General features: G+C 42.1%; 1 protein-coding gene across 1 annotated transcript in view; it reads right to left on the reverse strand.

Moving 5' to 3' along the window:
* Positions 1-22,204, reverse strand: part of LOC103369609 (collectin-12) — a 44,580-nt gene that overhangs the window by 7,679 nt on the left and 14,697 nt on the right. The window contains exons 3-4 of the mRNA XM_008298361.1: positions 6,891-7,013; positions 74-160 (exon numbers count right to left, since the gene is read on the reverse strand). Of these exons, the coding sequence (XP_008296583.1) occupies positions 74-160; positions 6,891-7,013 (210 nt within the window). The remainder of the gene's footprint in view (positions 1-73; positions 161-6,890; positions 7,014-22,204) is intronic.

Consider the following 22,204-nt stretch of genomic DNA (forward strand, 5'->3'; position numbering starts at 1 on the left):
TCATACAATAAATTACAAATATGTTTCAACATCTTACTGTAGCTTTTGCTCTCTTGTGAACCCAGATACGTACCGAGCTTTTTCAAATCAGTCTCGACAGCATTAATCTTTCCTCCATAGTTTGCGATACCTTCAGACACACTGTCGACTCTTTGCACCACTGAAAACAGGCCAGACAGGACAAAGGTTAGTGTCATAGGCTCATCACAGGCGCTTTATTAACAGTACAAATAGGGATGACAGAACCGCCTGCAACCACAGACATGATGTATAAAGGGGATCACAGAGGGAACCAATGAAATGCACAGACAGATACTATAAAGGATGCGTCTACATGTCTTGTAGGCATGTAATAACGGTGGACTTGATTAATGTAATCTCTTGGGTTAGGCCAGGTTTAGCCTGTGACAGAGGTAAAGAGATGTAGGAAAAAAAGAGGGATTTGGAGTTGTAGTGCCATAACGTTTAGGTGAGAGACAGAAAAAGGCACCAAGAAAGTTGGAGGAAGAAGCGCTGATTCAGCAATGATAGTGCGGGTGGTCAATGACAGAGACTGAGGGTTGAGGTGCAGGGGAGGACACTGGTGAGGCCCTCGGGGACAGGAAGTGATCTTGGGGAGGGGGGGGGGTCTTCGGAAAACAGGCGGATCAAAGGCGACCCAGCAGAGACAGACAGTGTGGCAGGGAGGCTCTTCACGCCCCCACAGGCGACACCAGCGTTCATTTCCTCTGGAATGTGTCTGGGATTCCAGGGAAGCAGCCCACTTCTACCACCAGCCTCGCCAGGGGGACGCGTCCTGTAACTGGGCTCCTCTGCTGGGAAGCTGCATCCCGACTGTTTACTCCAGCAGTTAAGACAACAGTTAAATCCAAACGTTTTCACTGCTCCCCCAGAAAGACCAGAGGAGCTGTTGTAAATCCATCCATTCCTCCAAATGAGGACACGGGTAAAGCATTTTATTTGTGGTCCCAAGAGCACTAACGTTGGCCTGAAATACATCTTTGTTTAGTTTTTGTTCTTGCTGCAAGTCAGATGAAGTCAGCTCTTTGGGCATCATATGAAGCCAGCAGCCGATTAGCTTAGCTTAGCATAGGAAGGAAGTCCCAGCCACTAATTTGACACATTATGGTCTGTAAAACTGCAAATTGTCACTTTCAAGCTTTGATTTTACACATTAAACATGCAACATGGTAATTAGTGGTAATTCTTTATGCTAAGCTAAGCTAACAATCTCCTGATTGTCCTATTACTTTAAGAGGCCTGACATGAGAGTGGTGCCAATTTTTTAATCTGACTCTACAAAAAAAAGTAGAAAAGCCTATTTCACAAGCAGAAGAAGACAATTCTTTAGAAAGACAAGCAAAGCTGTTGTAAATCCATCCAACCCTCCCAATGAGGACACGGGTAAAGCATTTTGTTTGGGGTCCAAAGAGCACAAATGTTGACCAGAAATGCATCTTTGTTCATTTTTTTTAATTTTATTTTTTAAATTACATTTTTAAATTGAGCTAATTTTATTTATTTCAGTGAAATAGATGAAGTCAGCCCTGTAAGTATGATATTAAGCTACAGGCAACAGCCTATTAGCTTAGCATAAAGGAATTCCCATCCATTAATTTGACACATTACACCCTGTAAAACTGTCACTGTTCTTCACAGATTAAACACGCAACCTTTTATTTAGTGAGTTCAAGAAGGGGGGGGACATGCTAAGCTAAGCTAACCATCTCCTGATTGTAGCTTCATTTCGGGGGCTTGATATGAGTGTGCTATCAACGTTTTTATCTTAACTCTACAAAGAAAACAACTTTTTAGTAACTGGACGACATAAGAAAGTCTTTTGCCGTTATGGAATAATTGCCTCCTGGGTAATTGTTGCTGAGATGGTTGGTGAACTTCAAATTGGAAAATGAATATTTAATCAGTGTGGTCAAAGCTGTTTCTTGTTTCCTTTCTTTGTCCTGTTAAACATGCTAGAAACCAGCCTGAAGTTGTGTCATGGAACAAATAAACTGATCTGAAACACTTAGGAACAAAAAAATATATCCTTGGATTACCACATTATCTTTAGTGATGAAGGAAAACGGTCACTTGGATAAGAAATGTTCCCCACAAAAACTAAAAACGGGACAAATTTCCAGACACAGGATGTCCAGAACTACAGAGCACAAGAACACTTTGACTTTTGCGCCGCAGACCAACCATAATCTACACCTTTGGCTTATTGTTTCATTCACAAACACTTAAGACATACACGAACCAGGACAGTGAAACGAACACAAGCAGAAACTTCTGGGACTTCTTGGCCTTTTCCACATGTTCTGTTCATGTACCAGCCTCCAGAGAGGATCATTGCATCACACTGTGGTAAAATTAACCATAAAACACACATGCAAAGAGTTGAAATTGCAACAGAGCTGCAGAGTAAAGCATTACTCTGCCTTATAGGTCCAAACGTTGTAGAAGTGAGCTGTTTCGTACCCAGTTTGAACTCCTTCCAGATTTTCTGTGGGTGGTTCCTGAAACTGTGTGTCGACTCTATCCGGGCTGTCTTGTAAAATCAAACTTTCTTATACAACATGCGAAGCGAGTGACCTATAAACTCCATTCTTTGGTTATTTTATTATTTCTAGGAGGCATAAGCCAAGAATCTCACGGTTTAATGTACAGCTCAGTGGTTTTTGCAAAAATATGACGTGTTTTATCACCAACATCAAGTTTTATTTACTGAGTGCTGTGTTAGTCCATGTCCTCAACAAGTCAGTGCCAACTTACAGCAAGTCACTGCTCCCCTGATTGTCAGCTATTAGCAGCCATCGGGAAAATGTCATGTCAGTGGTGAAAATTTGGAAAAGTTTCCTTTTCAGATTTAGAAGGAACCAAGTCACGATGATGCAACAACAGATGCGACCACACCGCTACATTTTAGTGGGAGTTGTGGGTGGTTTTATATTGGATGCTACAACAATAATTGTTGTCCAATTTGATCAAAATATCCACAGTTTCAACTTCTAATAGCAAATGCTGTGGTGCAGATTTATTTGTCGTAGAATGTGGAAAGGAAATTTTAGAAATGTGTATGTCGTTTTTTGGAAACACCAATAAATAAATATGGGTCAAGTCACAAAAGTTAGCACAACATTAGGATGTTTTCCATTGCAGGAGTTTAGGTCAGGTGTAAGGTGGCAACAACATTTACAAAAACAGCCACATAATCAGCCTTTCTGGTTTCATTGCAGTGTAGGATCCGACAGATCCGACTGCAATTTTAACTCTTATCTCACCAAAACAACAACAACTAGCATTCACTGGACATAACTCCAGATCTATGAGCACATAGAAAAAAGAACAACAGATTGTTAATTATGTTTAAGAGGAGAAGCCTGGAACTCAAAAATAGTCGCTTGTTGTTCCTTGAAAGTTTAACCAATTAGCATCGAGACAAGCACATCAGTATAGTAGTATAACCTTCCCTGGAGTAGGTACTTTTTGTTCTCGGAAAACGAACTTTAAAAAGAGGTTCAGGCCACCCTAAAGCGAAGTGAAGCAAGATTCTTCGGTGGATAACGGCCTAGTAGATGGCATGGAGATGACATCAGGCCTTCAGCTGTTGAATACAGTGAGCTTCCATCAATCAAACAAGAAAGCAGGAACTTTTGCCCATAAGATACCACGTGCTTACATCTTGGCTTACGGTACATTCTCGCACAACTCTATTAGTCTGACTCACTAGATGTACACTGTGGGTATAAGCCTGCCATTGGCTGCCCTTTTTACATCCTTCCCCTTCTCCTATCTGTATGCTACCATTTAAAAAAAAACAAAAAACATCACTACACAGATCAAGAACAACCATGACATTGAGATGCAGCCAGACTAATCTGCGCTGCAAGGCTAGGTGCTCATAATTCTAAATAATAAACAGACTGTGCTCCCTAGTGCTCAATGCAGGGAAATGCAATTATGTATGGAAGTGTGGAAACTTCAGAGCAGCCATGACAGATCTTTTTTTTTTTAACCATCTAGTTATATAGCATATGTGTATTGAGCAACACCACAACAAAAACAGGACCAATGATGCATGGACATGAGAAATCAGTGTGGAGGTTGGTGTGCCAGGAGTACAGCCAAAGTGTATAAACCACCATGTCTGCACTCACATCCACCCCGTATTAAACTAGCCAAACTAGTTTCCTTTTACTTGTACATTTACACAATTTTACCGTCAACATAGTTTGGCAAATGAATAGCCTGTTAGCTCATTTGTTTTTCCAACTTTGAGGCACACAGTGCACCAAACCCTGCCCACAAAAGTTCAAATTTAACAACGTACTCAAGTATTCAAGACTGGAAAAAAAAAACAGAAGGAGATTCGCAAATACATTGGAGATCGTGGAGGTTCCCGTAGGAATGAATGAACTTTGGGCTGATTTGCATACGTAAACAAAGCTACATGAAAATGAGGCCTTGCTTCTGTACTAAAATCACTCAGCTGTTTTGCAGCATTAGCCACCACATGCTACTGCCAGATGAAGTATTAGCAGCAGCAGAACCCCTGATGCATTGAATTGAGCAACAGCCCTTGTGAATTCAAGGAATGAAGACAATACTGTTTCTTATTTCCTAAGTTACATCGCGTCACTTTGGCAGCAACTGTTTTACTGAGACTGTACTGAAACACTTCAATTTGATAATTGTGTTTTACTGCTTTAGTGTTTTGAAAAAAAAGGACATTCAGACACAGAGGTTAGGCCTTCTGGTCCATTTTCTTATTGTCTTTGAGGACAACTAATGGGACTTAAATCCTCCGAGCCCCGAGAATGACCTCACACTGCTTTTGGTTGTGTCAATCACGATAAAAAGCAGCAGGAGAGAAGACAGAGGTCACTGAATCCCAGCTATACTTCTGAGGTCGAGCTGCATCAAAACAAAGGAGCCACACTGAGGACGTTTCTGTGGGTCAGCGATGGAGGACAGAGAGAAGCACACATGTTAAGTGCATAGAGCACTCCGGGTCTCACTACATAACCATCTGGAGCTGGGAGTGTGTTTAGGCTGAGCTGTGGTTCCCTTGACGGAGCAGCGCTTCGGTGCCAGTAAAAACCCAATTTCAGTGGGTTCTGCTGGAGTTGCACTGAGTTCACTTCGCTGCTCATCTGGGATCAATTAGGCCCGCATGAAAACACGCAGCGTGGAACAAGAAGGGCCGACCGAGCTCAGAGCGTACGGGGACATCGTTGTTCATGCGCTCGAGACACACAGATAACCTCTGAACATGGTAACTTCACGCCATTTTCACCAATTGAAAGTAAGGACGGGACATAACGCAGGCACATGTGGGAATGTTTAACACAATTATGGCAGGAACATTCAGAGTTCAATCCTGCGAAAGGCGGCGGGACCGTTTCCCCAACTGGAAAAAATGCACACAAAAAAAAAAAAAGCCAACCAGGAAGTTCAGCTCCACAAAGCCTGAAGAACTTCTCTGGAGGTGTGAGCTTTGGGGGTGTTGGTAAAATAAACTGAGAGGTGGTTGTGGGGTGGAGACAGTGGGAACAAGAGATTTAAAGGGTCTGTTCACCTAAATTACAACGAAACATACCATGTATTCTCACTAAATTGTGATCGTGCAGAGATTTGTCTCTAGATTTGTGGTTTTCATGGCAAATAAAAGCACATTTAACGACCTTGATGGCAGTTTATGTGAATAATTTCACTTATTTAGTTCTACCGAAGATACAGCCCTTAAAAATATCCACGAGGAGCTAATTCGAAAGGAAGAAGAGCCTTTTGTGGGATGTGCTGTACATTTTTTATGCTCTGTGCACTACAAACAACAGACTCATACAGAGACTTGCATTGCAGGAATAATACACTTCAGTGTCTTGCAGAGAGTTGAGGAAAGATGAGAACATTAATAATGTCTTGTGATATATATGTGGTGGGTATAGCCAGCAGCTAGTTAGCATAGCTTAGCACAAAGCCTGGGGAAACAGCCTTTATTTAAAAGTAAGACAATCCACAGTGTGTATATGAAACTTTTTTGTTTCATATGCACATATAGTTTTGTGCTGGACTATTTCTCGCTGGGTGCAGCAATTTAACGGCGTCTAATCAACAAGAGCAAGCAACCAGTGTAGAATAAAGTGACATAATATAACACGATGGAGCTCAAATATTACCTTTCAACTGTTTTGTTAATTTAAAACAGAGTGTAAGCAATAAGTGTTAGAAACAGAACAGTGTGTTCAGCTCAGTTTACGACTGAACTCAGATTTGAGCAGAAACCACTTTTCTTTTTTGTGTTATTTCCCTCCAGTCAATCCCCTTTTCTTCATTTCATGGAGAAAATTCATAAATTCAAATTCATTGCTCAAAACATTTTCATCTTAAAGCCTCGGTTCGCCAGATTTTTTCATGTCTAATCCCGTCTGAACACTCAGTTAGAGGTACCGTTAGTCTTTATGCCGGGCAAAACTTCTCAATTAAGCACAGTTTGCTCTTGTAATTTAGGCGAACTGACCCTTTATGTGTATCTACGAAACTGCAGATTAGGTGTGGCAGACCTGTTGTAATGTTTTCCATTACTGGTTTATTGGATTTAAATAATGAGAATGTCATACTTGGGCACGCTGGAGGCCACCCGAGGGACGAAGAGCTCGTGTTTTACACAAACACAGGAGGTCTCAGTGTACTGATACACTCATTGTGCAGCAATTCTCTTGGCAGTACAATCAGAAACCTAATGATACGTTTGGATGCCGGCTCTTTCGGCACAGTGTGAGTGAATCATTTCAGGAAACGAAGTGCATCACTGTGGAAGTGTTTGACGTCTTCTAATTGTCACAGTCACAGAAGTGTGTAACGTGGGGAAAGCAACCTCGTCTTACCTTTGTATCCAAGTACAGCAACAGCGATGGTGAGGAGAGTACACAGCACATAGAGCAGAGCTATGGAGGTCTTCAGCGCCCACTCATTCTTACACTTGGTGCACTGGGTGCCCTCCTGGATGCCTGCGTGAAAACAATGAAGAATACCGCATGATTTGACGCATTTTGTTGCCTATTGTGCATTTTTCTGGAGTAGAAAATGTCTAAAATGGACATGTGGGTAGAGTTTGGTGTTAGTTAGAGACTCTGTGAGTCCAGGAGTCCCACATCTGGACAAACAGCCTTGGAGTCGACATTAAAAGGAGCCCAGCGGTTCCCCGAGGGCCCGGGTGGTGAAGGGGCAGGGGACACAAAAACAATCCCCCCCACTGACTTGTTTACCCTCAGCGACATGCTTATTTTCCTGAACTCAGTCTTCGCTCAGCCAACTGTCTCTTTTTCGGTCGCAGTGAACTGAGAGTAAATCAGAATTAGTGTACTTTCGTCTTTCAGCTAGCATCCTGCAGTGCCAGGACTGTGGAGTCGAACCGAAGGCCCTCAGCTCGCGAGGACACTTGTGGAATATTTCTTTCTGAGGATATTTTTCATGACAGATGAGTGGCGAGATCCACAGTGCTGACGGGAACACAGCTGTGTTTCATTTCCATTTCAGGAAGTGTGTGTCTGTGTGTGTGGAGGAAAGGTTTTGAGTGAAGTGTGTGTGTGTGTACTGTTGAGATTTTCTTTTACACACATGAAATTTTGAAAATACAATCTGTAAAGGTTTGAATATGTTCAGTGAGGATGCAGCGTGAGATGGGAGGGGATTGAGTGACAGTAGTTTTCAATGAAACCTTTTTCTTTTTTTAGACTTCTTGTTGTTGTTTATTCTGCAACAACCAACCTGTTTATTCATTTCTCAGTTTGGACATCTGCAATTCCTTCCTCAGCTCCATGTGGAGTTACATCGACACCATTTTAAGGTAGGAGGGGAACATTTTCATGGAAATCCTTCAGTCAACTGCAATTTTAGGTTCATTTTTTTCATTCAAGAGTGACCGACCGCAACGATGACCAGTACCTCAGGACCTATGCACCCAGACATCGCGATGCAAGTGCCACAGAGCTGCAGGCCCGTTTACCAGATGTGAGGGGTACTAGGGTTTCCAGACAAACCATTCGCAACCGACTCCACCGCTTTGGCTTGAATGCCAGACGACCGTTGCAGGTGACTCCACTGACATCAAGACACCGCCGTGAACGTTTGCAGTGGGCACAAGACCATGTGACCTGGACAATGCAGCAGTGGTCTACCGTCCTGTTCACTGATGGTCGTCAGCGTTGCTGGAGAAGGCGAGGTGAGCGATATGCCGAGGTTAACATGGTCCCCAGGGTTCGCTTTGATGGGGGAGGTGCAGCAGTCTGGGCAGGCATCACCAGCCGGCACAAAACAGATTTGGTTTTTGTAGATGGCTCAGTGACTGCACGTTCCTACCTCAGAGACATCATAGAACCCATCATCATCCCCCAATTCCGCCAGCACACCCCCAACTTTCTGTTCATGGATGACAATGCTCGACCACGTCATGCCAGAATTGTCACAACTCGACTTCAGGAAGTCGGAGTGCCTCATATGGTACGGCCAGCAATGTCCCCTGACCTGAACTCCATAGAGCAGGTCTGGGACCAGCTGAAGCAGAGACTGGATGACCGTACTCCACCCCCACGTGACCTGGCAGAACTGCGTGTAGCACTTGTGGAAGAGTGGAACGCATTGCCTCAGAACAACATCATGAGGCTCGTGAGGAGCATGAGACGTCGTTGTCAAGCTGTCATTGCAGCAAATGGTGGAAACACCCGCTACTGACATTGTCAATTTTTGTTACTTGGGGCTATCCTTGTCATTGTTTGGGGGTAATAAATATTAAACGAATGAAAATGGTGTTTCTTCTCATTCATTATTTGTAACATCAAAGGGAACTTTTACTTATTTCATTAAAATTCAGACCAAATAGGAAAAGCACTCATGTAAATAACAATATCCCTAACTTATTGTGAGTAGTGTATGTTAAATTAAACTTAACTAAATACATAAAAATCAACCTATGTACACTGGTGCTAGTGCAATATAGTGACAGCTTACTGAAGTGATCGTAGTACAACATGTTCGCAGCTTCTTGAGATGTACAGTAATGCAAATCGTTCAGCAGCTGAAGTCAGACTGCGGATTGTGACCGACGGTGTGAATGCATGAGTCTCTTTTGTGCAAAAACAGCAATATTTGCCTTACAAGACATATTCAGATTGGCAGCAGCCGTTCAGTTACCAGCAGCCTGCAGAGAAACATTTAGTGCCACAGATTTCACCACACATCTAGTTCAGATGTGTTTTACGTGCTGAGGTAATGCCTAAATGAATTAAAAATGCAGCGCCGATTGGCTCGTCAGGGTCTCGGTGGGGGTTTAGATGCCAAAGTCAACAACATGACTTGTTCTTATGGGTGCGAAGGGATTGTTAATGAACACAGACTCCAGCTGGACGGGCGACGAAGCATCCGGCCAACCTGAGAGAGTGTGACATTTACCGTAAAAAGCACGGGCAAGTCAAAAAAAAAAAGGAAAAGCATTTTTTAAATGTAATTCTTCCATGTGTTGGAGTGTTTGCCAACAGAAACGACACCACCGCTTCACTGGCCAAAGAACAAACTCACTTTACTCCATCTGCCTCAAGCTGAACTCATAAAGTTCCAGAAAGTAATAGTGAATCAAACCCGATATCTAAACTGTTTCAAGCATGAAATCTTGAGCAGAGGTGGACTTACTGGTCTGCCAGGTTCATATATGGATTTCAGCTTATTGCAGAATGTATAAGAGACAGTGTAAGGGGAAACGTATGTATAATGAATCTGTTTCAAAATCATGTTATGTGTTTATTGATTAAAAAAAAGAAGAAAAAAAAAACAGCCGATACTTCATTGTCAGATGTTTAGACTCCCAAATTCCAATATTTGATTTAGTCCACTGAGGTCATCAAATTATATTCAACTGAACAGATTAGTTCAAATTTCTGTCTTTGCATGATGTCAAAAACCCAAATCATCAAACTGAGATCTGCTTCCTCTTGTTCTCTGTAGTCATGACAGTGCAGAAGCAGAACCTGTTGCTGTTTTCTTTGAGACTGTTAAAGGTGGGGTAAGCCCTTTTTAAAAAAAATGAAAGCAATGAAACCGTTCAGGTGAATCAAACTTAAAAGCAATCTGTCAAAGTGAGGCAAACTGCAGAAACAGGCGACCCTTCAAATTACATTTTGCCATTTAATTAAATGCTATCATAAAAAAACACAGATTACAGCAGCTTTAAACTGAGCTAAAAAGAAAAGGTTTTAATGTGATGCTTGCACAGTTTTGACTCCAAAACACCATCACCTCTAAAAACAGCCCTTTTTTTTCTACTTTAAGCTTCACTAAACTAAATCTGTCTTGAACGTGTTTCCAAGAAGCCCATTAATCTCAACAAACTGCTTCAAAGCACGACATCTTTATGCAAAATGTGTGACTGATTGTGACTTCTTGCTAAAGTATTCACATCTTTAGAACATCATGTCATTATGTGGAGAAGGAATAAAGACATACGAGTCAAGAAAAAGGGAGAAAACTGTTTTCTTGTGTTGCAGAACCACACACCTGAGAGTGACCTCAGCTTTCAGAGCTCCAAAATATGCCTGATGCTCACGTCCACTCAATGTAAAGAGCCTCAGCTGCCTCCTTAAAGCGTATTAACAAGTGTTCAAGCCTGAGAACCATTTGTCTGTTTAAAGCTCAGCTCCAGTTTTGGGCGTGGGACGAGTTACTCAGCAGAAAGCGATTACCACAGCTGTGTTGTGGAGGTCAGGAGTTACCACCGGTTTAACTGTAAGCGGAGAAGTGCACTCTGGGAAAACGGCCACGACAAATGATTGCATCTCCTGAATCATTCATAACTGCAGACGTGTGTCAGCTCATGCGTGTTTCCACAACAAAACAAGCGTATCAGTTCATCACGGTAATCAAAGTGCTGCTGCTCAAAGTTGCTGCTCCAATCCAAACACGCTGACAGTATTTACAAATGTGCTGCGCTGAAATGATCCCAAAACACTTTGTAAGGGTATAAACTATCGCACAGCCAGGAGTCTGTTCCGTCTCCGTTGAGTGATGATGTTCAGATGCTGGGATAAGTGGAGGATTTTGAGCTGGCTGTCAGATATGGAGGACGACTGGCATGACACGAAACACGTGGCCGACAGCGCGGCGTTTCAGAGCGATCAGACGGATGAGCCGATTCATCCCGAGTGTCGACACACCAGCAGGCCGTCCGGCTCTATCAGGGGTCACGACCCGCCTGCTGTTCATTACCCAGCGGGTCACTTCCTGGATGAGCCGGACAAATAAGGACACAGACAGATGTTGGGCTGCTGAGAGCTGCTGCTTTTCGTCAGTCATGTGTGTTTCCTGTCTGTTTTATTGCGATCCTCATGATGTCTCTATAGACATGTGCGGTTGTTCGTTCATTCACTGTGCAGGATCAGCGTCCACTGATACAGTTTGACTGCTTTGTACTGACAGACTCAATACCAGATGCTAAATTAGAGCTGGAGATAAAAGTGTTTAATGTCCTGCAAATTATAGCCCAACTGGACTTCTGATATTGATACTTTTGAGTTTATAAAATGCCAATAATGACATAAATAATCTTGATCAAGATCTCTGAGATTACATTTTTACAGAAGAGTGAGCACTAGAGCTGCAGTTATTCACCAAGTAGTTGTCAGCTATGGAGTTAACTGGCAACTTTTGATGGATAATTAATTGATTTTAGTAATTTTATAGGAAAGAAATGGACATCCTCTAATTCCAGGTTTCCTTACCTTGTATTACAGTCAATTGAATATCTTTGGGTTGTGGACAAAAGATACCTGGGGACGTCATCTTTGACTTTGGACTAATCAACATTTTGTAACATTTACTGACATTTTATAGACCAGGGAAACAGTAAAATCATCTAAATATTAATGAACATTGTAAACTTTCATATTTGCAGCCTTAGTAACAAACATGCATACAGAGCTGAACATTTTACAGTCAACTCGTCAGTCTGAGCTCAAATCTAGTTCAGCCTTTCTGTGCTGCATTTTATTACCACTTATATATTCTTGCTACCTTCATATCTTTAATAAGCCAATACCAGCTAATATCTCTGTCAGCAGAGATCATAATGTAATACCTGAGTTTAGGTACTTCTACAGGCTTCTTTCTGGCTCAAAATGAACCTTTGTGATGCCTAGTTTGATAGAAATCAATGTATTTTCTTGATTTCTGACCACTTGAGGATCAAAAATGTCCATTATGCTTCAGTAAATGAAACTTTAGTTAACATAACTGGTTAAAACACTGGATTGACATTTTTATCTTCAGTTCTTATCATTTTGGTGCAAATGTTTTTTTCTTTTGTTGCTGTCTAAAACCTATTTATGGGGCATCAAAAAAATCATTTATGCATGACCAAATGTTTTTCTTAAAAAGATATTTCACTTGAATATCGAATGTTTCTTAAACACAAACAGCCACAACCACACTTTGACTAAGTGAATAAAGTATCTTGTTTGATGAACAAAGAGAATGAATTGGACCAACCATTTGATGTTTAGCCCAATTTAAGATTGATTTATCCTCCTGCCATTCCTCTAAAGGGAGAAATAAAAGATGTTCCAGGAAATAATCCCCCTCCCCCCAAAAAAAAGTTTTAAAAAGTGACTGTTTAAGTTTTATATAGCTGTTGTTTCAGCAACATTTAAATGACTACATGTCAAAGTCAAGTAGATCTCACTTAAAAATTGAAATTACAACCTTTTCAAGCAAAGTTTTAACATAGAAGCCTCGATGTCTTTAACCTACAAATTACAAAAACCTGCTTTTTTCTTTGCAAACTATATTGTCACATTCATGATCTCTTACTCCGGCTGTTTTTCTCCCCAGACAGTGACACGTTTGTGTTTCAAAATGATGAATAAATGCTCAAAGACAGACAAGTAAATCATGAATAAAAAATGAAAACCAAACTTCAGTAATATGTAACATAAAGATACCAGGAGAATCACATCCCGTCACTTTACATGATAAATGTCCAGATGAAAGTGAGACAGTCACGACAAACAGCTTTCACACGTTCTCACGTATCTGTCACACTAACAAAGCCCAGCTGCACGAATCCTCGCACAAGGATAAAATATCCTGAGGTCAGTAGCACATGAAGCTGGAGGAGTAATGTGTAATATGTGCAGGTCTGCCGGTGGAGTTAAAAAAGCTTCTACAGTGACAAATTTCTTAATAAATATTCAGAATAGGAAGAGGAGAAGTTTAGGGAGACGGTGGAAAAACATACGTGAATACTGAGCTCCTTGTTCACAGTTTACCATCAGAGACTCGGTTTCCTTTAGTCGGACCATTCATCATTAAAGTGGACACTGATTCATCATCTTTCCCCTTCGCCTACACAGTCGGATCAGACCAACCGCAACCACAAAAACAACCGTCGTCCAGGATGCATGGACCGCAGCCTGACAACACTTTTACTGCTCGCAGCAAAACAAAAAAAAATGATGCTCCGCACACAAAGGGCCTTTCCAAAACAAGGGCAGCACACCAGTGGGGTTTTTTTTAAATGTAAATGGATTCCCTTTGTCATTGTGTGTTTTGGCTGAACACAGTCCCCCCATTGTTTCTGTGAAACCTCTGTGTTGGAATGATGTCTGGACAGCGTCCACCTTGGTGATAATAAAGTGTCTCCAAGCCTGCATCTTTCACCAGCCTCATTTCCTGAAACAAAGGATTACCCAAACATCATCGTTTTCATCTCAAGAGGGCCCCTGAAATGCCAAAATAACGTCCACGAGGCCACAGCAAAGCACAGCTGATGCATGGTTCTTGTTCATTAAAGGACCTTGTTTATTTACTGTAAATAGCAGCAGGGACGCTATAGTAACGGATGAGAACACAAAGCTGTGAGCTGAGGTCACCCAAACTGTGATTTGGATCCCTGCCTTGCCTAACACACTCTCAAGCTCTTTCCAGGAACCAGAGTGCAGATTTACTCCAAGAGGGCAATCAGGGAATTATATACCGGGCAACAAAGAGAAAGAAAGTTCAAGACAAACTGCAGCAGAGTTGGAAGTAACAATTCAGAAAGGAGATAATACTAGGAGAAGTAGATGTAACCTTTTACCTTCAGTTTCCATTATTTCTGAGCAGTTGGAGAAGAAACAAAGAAAAAGCTGTTTAGAGAAAACTTACTGGGACAGAAAAAGAAAGAAAGCCACAAAAGACAGAGAGGGAATGAAGTTTGGAAGCAGGAAGGGATATAGGAAATGAAAAGGACAGAAAAAACAGAATGAACAGGGACAGAAAGAAGTAAAGAAAGAACATTAATGGAGAAAATAGAGTAAAAAGAGAGAAAATACATCCAGAGTGACACTTAGATGCATTTTCCAATATTACACCAGAACTGGCAGGAAATCTGTTTCAGACATAAAACTGTTGCTTAGTAAGGTAACATTTTGCCACTGCAAAGAATTATGGATTAAAAACACATAGACTAAATGTCTACTATGTTTGCAGTTTTTGTCATTGTTGTTGTTGCAATACCACAAGTGGCCACAGGGGGCAAATTAGCAGCAATGATAAAAAATTTCAACCACTTTCCTTTTGTTTATTGTGCTGTCGTGTCTCTTCGCATCTCTTTCTTGAGTCTTAGCTTCTTCGAGAGAGGATTTGAGGGAGAGACGTGGGGAAAAGGACACGAGGATACCACCTTGTCTCTACTCGCATCCTCAAAGTGCATTTACGGAAACAAGCAGAAAAGAAAAGTTATTTTGAATTTTGCCGTTTCCAGTAAAATTTTGTAATGTAACGCATAATAATACAGCTTAAAACAAAGTCACACTGCTGCTTATCAAGAGTCATACTCAGTACGACCACTAGAGGGCATAGGGACAAATCAAACTTGCGTTACAAAGCCCCCTAGTGGACAACAAAGACAAAGTTCGAACCTGTATTCCAACATCAACTCACAAATCCAAATGGGGTTGGAGATCTGATCTGGTTTTGATGGTTTCTGAACATTCGTACTCATCCATTCGAGTTAAAATATCCATTTGCTCAGTAAATCCCACTGAGCTTCTGGTATCATACTGTCAAAAACTTGCTTCTAGCAAGCCACATGCATTTATCTCAGTAGCTGCTCATGTGATTAAACACTACAAAAATAGATTTAAAAGAATAGCTCACCATCCAAACATCATGTAAAGTATTCCTCAAAGATTAAGCAAAATTACCACAAATATTCAGTTGTCAGCCATAACATACAGTCAAAAGCCTCGCTTTTCGTCTGTAGATAAATGACTTTAACCCACTGGAGCATTTTTTTCAATCTAATTTTGATTGTAAAAACTGAACTCTTACTAAATGTACTAAAAGATCTGACATTCTTTGTCCTTAATGAGCAGTTGTCTGGCTTCAGTGCTCCACAGCGGCTGCATCCAAAAGAAGAAAACACTGTGGCAGACATGACCACGTGGCATACGGTAAAACGTACCATTTCCTTAACTGCTAGGTGTTTCTGTTGTTTTTCTTAAATAGCTGCCATCTTTCATCCATCCTCCATTACTCAAAACAGAAACACAATGTTTTACAAGCTCTGCGATACACTCTAATCTAAGCCAAGTTGTTTTACAGTCAGGAGGGAGATAATGAGTCATGCGCAGCTCGGTTTTCTCTGTGGCACGGTGAGGTGGCCTGTACTGAATCATGTGCTGGAGTGTGTGTGCGAACAAGTGCACTGGTCCATGACTCTCGGTGTTTGCGGACATAAATCAGGGACGTTCAGGTACTTGCAGCTGCAGCTTTGATTTTAAAGAAGAATCCCTCTTTTTGATCTTCTATCACTCAGCCTGTGAGGTTTGATGTAAATTAGCTCCTCCAAGTTTTTCCCTGCAAAACCTGCACGAGTGCATCGCTGTAAACTTGCTCCATTTAGCTCTGTAACTTGGAAAGATGAGGTGAGGGAGATTTCCCATCAGAGAAAATGTGAGTTTAATGTCTTTACACAGAAGTCTGGAACCATCAAACAAAGGATTCATCACTAACAGCTCTTGTAATAGTGCTTTTGGGTGGACTTTCCTCTAAAGGAGCATGCAAAGGGAGCTGCAGTGCATCCATGCTGAACGCCATCCACAGGCAATTCACAAATCTCTCCTGCACTGGAGGTCCTGGCTGTGTGGTTGCTCCACCTAATAACGGGCTGTTTAACAGCATGGAGAATATATTCTGTCCTGCAGCGTGCCCACTGCGCTCACTTCGAGGCCGTACCTGTCAATGACGCAATCAGAGGAAATGTAGAATTAGGGCCAAAGGGTTTTGAGTTCATGGGATGGCTCTGGGGCCCTGCAGGAATCCGACACCATCCCAGCTTCATGTGTGGCCTGATTTAGGCTCCATCTCTTTTATTGCATGTGATGGAAACCATACGCCTCCATCACACGAGACAGTCGGGCATGACGCTCAAGGCAAGGAGAAAATGAGAAGAGGAGCAAAGACAATCAGGACCGAGGCCGACGCTCAGTCACAAAAGCACGGATTTGGAGAAAAGATGACGTGAGAAAATACGAGCGATTTGGGGGGGGGGAGGAAAATGATTTAAAGATCTGAGAGGTGGAGAGAAAGAAATGATGGATGAACTGTAAAAACCAGTAATCCTTGTCAGATTCAAGCAGCCACAAGCCAAGAACCTCTCAAGGAGTGTGACACGGGCCAGATCGTCCACGTATAAACTGCAGCAGCCGAAGAAAGCGGTGCCTCTCTGACAGGATATTTCTGACTGTGCTTTGTATCACATCCAACAAAAGACATTGTCAAATTCTGAGGCAACCAAGATTACAGCATCCAGCAGCTCTCGCAGGCTCCAGCTGTCTGCTGCCTCGCTGTGGGGGAGAGACGCAGGACTTTTCTTTCCACATAAAGATCTAATTCATCTGTCAGACCTGCTTTGATCTGAAGGCAGGTTTCCATGGTTACGTTGGACATAAATTAAAAAGACAGAGGCACCAAGTATTTGTTAATACATGGTTGTATATCAGCTTACAGGATTGGATAAATACTGACAGCAGCACGTCTCCACTTAATAAACAGTTTTGAAAGACGCAGGAGGTTTCTACTAACGGGAGGATTTCAATTTGGAGGATATCTGCCTTAATGTCCTTGAAAGAAGTGAGTCTCAAGAAGTGTGATGTAGAGCCAGCAGAGAAAATCAGGTTTTTTATTACCGAGGTAACACGTTCATATGGCGTTTTTTCATATGCTAGAAGACACATCATGGACAAAAGAAGCAGTCAACACCACAGTTGGGTATTTCCACCTTGGAAAAACACAGATTCAGACTCTGGGGTTTTCATACACAACAAATCTAAGGAACCAACTCTGTCAACTTGCAGGCTGGAGCTTTCCGTATCATTATTCTCCAGTATTTGTTTTGAGTTTGAACACTGAATTACTCCAGAATTGCACACAATGGAATCTGTGTCGCATAGTTTACAGTGTTGCAGCAGAGTTGTGGGTGAGCTGGAGTGCTCGAGCTGCAGTGTGTAGACAGCAGCTGCACCTTAACAAATCTGTATTCTAAAGGGAGTCGATGCAGAGTCACAGCTAAGCCATTTTAGAACAGGAAGGGATTATTTTCATGGAAAAAACAAAAACGTCTAAATGTAGAACTTTGATACACAGGAATGAGCTTCCAGGAGTTTAATCAATGACCGGAGAGGAACTTTAATAGACAATAAATATCAACGTTATCCATTATGAAGTTGCTATGGTGACAAAAAGTTAAAAGCCTCAATTCCACGTACTTTGGCTTTATATTCATAAATCTGTTCAACCTGGTGTTCAACGCAAGGAGATACATTTCACTACGGACCGATGGAAACTTCACCGTACGAGAGAGGCTAATCAGTTTTTAATGTCCAGTTTTGTGGAATATTTGCATGAAGCATTACTGCCAATAAAACAGGACCAATAATATGTGATGCGAAGTAACGGAGGACGTTTTCCTGCCACAAGTGGAGCCAGTTTGGTGAAATATTTGTTATAGGATGTATTGACCACTACAGCATGTGTGTATGTTACACTGTTAACATGTGTTAAACCAGCCAAACAAGTTCCTTTTGTATTTGCACATTGACACCATTTAATCGTTAACATAGTCGAACAACTGAAAGTTCCAAATATTAATATGCTTGAAGAAGCAAATTCCAGACTGAAAAAAAAAAAAAATCGGAGATCAGAGGCAAGAATGGAGTTCTGGTTAAGTGGTCTACGTCTCCACCAACTCTCGAAGGAAATATCTGGCTCTTTAGATGCTACATACTCCTTTAGGTTCACCAGCTAGAAGCTAAATTTGTCTGATTTTTTTTGTCTACAAACCGCTGCCTACTGCAGAAGGAAGTGGGCTTGATGAGAGCAAATCTGTGGACTGCAAACCCAAAACAGTGAAGTCAAAGAAGCTAGAACGCTCTGTAAAAAGGTTTTCATTATAAGTGACCTCACTGACATTACACCTAGATTAACTGATGATCCAGAAATACTGATTAGTGCAACTTCAGTCTAAAATTAAACCCATTCACTCTGCAGATGTCAAGCAACAGTAAAACTGATGCCGGCCTCCTATGAAGCGCGAGCAGACTCCCCATTCCTCATCCGACCATAATGACATCTCACCAACTGATAGTAAAGGTAGAGAAATAAACACTTCCCAAATTGTTTTCAGATGAGCTGCGGTCAGACAGCATCCACAGCCGCCTCCTCCCTGCAGCCCGGAGGCCCCACTCGGCTCTGCTCGGCTCTGCTCAGACTCAGCGCTCGCTGCAGTTACACAAACAGGTCGTCTTTCCAGAAAGTTTCATCAACAATGGAGCAGGGAGTGGGAATGGACTTACTCAGCTCGGGGATTTGGGGCCCACGGAGTGACTTGGGTTTTGGTTACAAAGCAAAACATCGGAGCTTAACCACTCCAAACGTTGCAGCTCTCTAGTAAGTGTGTGTGTGTTTCTTTATGTCTGTGTGTGTGTGTGTGTGTGTGGCCCACCGGTTAATGACCATCACATTAGCATCCAGAACTCGATAGCCTGCCTACGCTCGGCACTGAAAGAAATACAACACCATCAGCAGAAACAGAAGTGAGTTCAAAGTGAGAATTCAGGAAAGCAGGACAAGAAAAACAAAAGAAACACTTTATCCAATGAAAAACACGATTCAAAGGCTGTTTGTCTTCTGTCAGCTGCAAGGAACGATCACAAATGCACTTAATAACATCACCGTGTTGGATTTCAGTCTGCATCATGTTCCCGTTCAAATGAAAAACGCAACACGAGACAAAACCCAGCATCTGCACTTCGCTTCCAGTCAGCATTTTCAGGATTTAAGAAAGTTGTAGATCTTTCCTGCTGAGTCGTCTCTCATCTGCAGAGACCTGGAACAGAATTTCTGCCTCCAAAAAACCCTCATCTGATCGATGTTATCCGACGCAGATCGGGTCTCCTGCTGGCCGCTTCAGGTGCCAGTCAAAATGTGAAACCCACTACAAAGACCCCCAGAGCCGACGGAGAGCTGGCGAGCACTTCAAAGAAAAACAAACAGCCGAATGTCACCAGTCGGAGAAAACCAGAAATAAAATAAATAAGGTTACGTTCTCCCTCTGATGAGCAGCTGGGATAATAAACCACAAGATGGTATTTGTGGCATGCCCTGTTCTGGCTGCTGGTTGTTGTTGATACTTTTGGAAATTCACATGAGAAATAAAGCATCTTATAAAGTGCATTTATTTCTCTTATATCTTAAATCTACCTGTATTACTCTACTTTTTTCCCCATCATCTTTTGACCTGGGAGTCTTATTTGCCTGAAGTTCACTCTGTGTCCAAAACTTTTCATCCAGCTGTTAATAAACTACACAATTCTAATTGAAGTGCATATACAGTGTACCTGCCATGGGATGCAAAATGACAACATTTAGATAAAGAACTTGGAAAACTACTGGCTTCGTGTTACCCTGAGGAGTTTTAAGATGTTTGTCGGTGACACTAGCGATGCTTTTCCCTCTGTTCCACTGATTTCCAAGTGGCAGGAACACACCGCTAACATGGATGTAAACAATGTTGAGTCCCGAATGATCAAAAATCTGCTCTGTAAATATTTTACAGGAAGAAAATGCACTTGGATCTCAAGGATACACACTAGATTCTCTGACAAGGGGCACAAAATGCAAAAAAAAGAGTCCTTGTTTGACAAGAAGAAAATTCAGAACCTTAAATTTAGGCTCCAACCACAACAGATAGCACAGCTGCTGCCTAAAGATGCAGCTCCTCCAGCATCAGTGTTATATTTTCTGCATACATAAGTACAGGACGGTCTGCGTGACATAAATCTCTCAGAGTTTGCGAGAGCCTGCGTGCATCCCAAAATTTGTGTCTGCAGCTGCGCTACAAAGATGAGAGTACACATGCTTGGCAGGACCGTGTATGCAGGGAATACACACATATGATGTGCCGTGCATGTATGCAACAGACTTCCAAGCAGACTCCTGTGGATTAGAAAAGTAGCAGAACAATAACGGCAACACGTTTGTCTGTGTGTCTGTACTGATGTATAATGAAGGCTTAAGGCCGGTGTTTTGCACCCATGAGTAGGTGACGTAAATTTCGTTATCTCCCCAACTCTGCAAGACTCCAGCCAAAAACTTGTGTCCACGCCAACAGTATGTGCAGCAACTAAGCAACTAGGGCGATAGTATAGAAAAGTATTATAATAGTGTGAGAGCCGGCACTTAGGTTAGGAGCACCGCCCCTTGTAGGTAGGGTTAGAGAGAGCCCTCCCTCCTTATAAGCGCAGGTGAGAGCCATTAGTGCCTCTTCGTTTGAGGCCTGGTAGATGTGTGGTGGGATTGCTGTGTCTGTGCAGGTAAGGGAGATTTTAGAAAGCAAGAAAGGTTCAAACAACAAGAAAGGTTTTGATGGGACTGCTGTGTCTGTGCAGAATTGTGGTGTGGCTGTTTTCCCTCTCAACTCGGTTTGATTAAGGCCCTGTAGGCCCATGCTGAAGAGGACATGAGTCAGCCTCACTGGGTCCCAGTATAAAGTCAGTCAGCTCCACCAGTGCCAGTCTCTTATAGAGCCAGAGATTGAGAAGAATTAATGTCAGACTGCTGCTTTGCCTGGACTGGATTTGCCATGTGGTCCAGTGGATGTGTCTCAACTGTTCTTCTGATTGTGGATTGATAATCAGCTCATCATAAGTTGTCTACTGCCATCCATGTTTGCTTTGATGTCTGAATTTTATTGCTCTGTGATATTTGATCTCTATTGAATGATGAATTTGTAACCAAGAACCAACCGAGAACTCATTGTATCTTCTTTGTTTGTTTCTCAGGCAGTGGGAGGATCTGCGGGGAGTACGCGTGGTATACACACCTTTCTTTGCATGCAGTGTGGTAGGTCTGAAGTGTGGTGAGCACCTAAACTAGTTTTTAGATGTACCTCAGTCTGCAGTGTTTGTTACAGTGCTTTGTGCACGTGGTGAGTGAGATTGGGTTTTGCAATAGCATCTCCCCGTGGTGAGTACCCTGTCTGATACCTTTTATATATCTTGTAACCAGTTGGTTCAGTTGCATTTTAGTTTTAAATGGTTGTTAATAGTACAATATTAAATGCTTGGTCTTAACCTGATTATTGTCCTTTTCTTTTATCTCCTTTTCATAATAAATACTGAGTTTTTGACTTGAATGCACGTCTCCGGCTCTCCTTGTACCTGTAAAATAATTTGTTTGTGGGTTCAGGCAGAGACCCTCACACTGGGGTTGGTCACAATAGCAACAACTATCTGTCTGTGGGTGTCTGCACCAGAGCGTAGTCAAGTCTTAAGACCAGTGTTATACTTTCTGTATCTACTTCTAGTTCAGACATAAGTGATATAAGCTATCTACTTGGGTGCACATGATGTAATCTTTGTCATCTCCCCAAATCCATACGGTCCGAGCCTCCCACGGATGTTCACATGCAGCCTGCTTACTCTCCACGGACATGCTCAGCAGTCATGTCAATACACTGAATATGTAGATGTGGATCCACGTAGAGAACAGAGTCCTCCGAGTGGACTAGAAAGTAGCTTAATGATCACTTGATGCTACAGTTCAGACATAAGTGATATAAGCTGGAAATGTTTTCTTGATTAAATAGAAGATGAATTTCTATTCAGCTGCATCT

Source organism: Stegastes partitus, unplaced genomic scaffold, assembly GCF_000690725.1.
Source record: "Stegastes partitus isolate 25-593 unplaced genomic scaffold, Stegastes_partitus-1.0.2 Scaffold1309, whole genome shotgun sequence".
Lineage (NCBI taxonomy): Eukaryota > Metazoa > Chordata > Actinopteri > Pomacentridae > Stegastes > Stegastes partitus.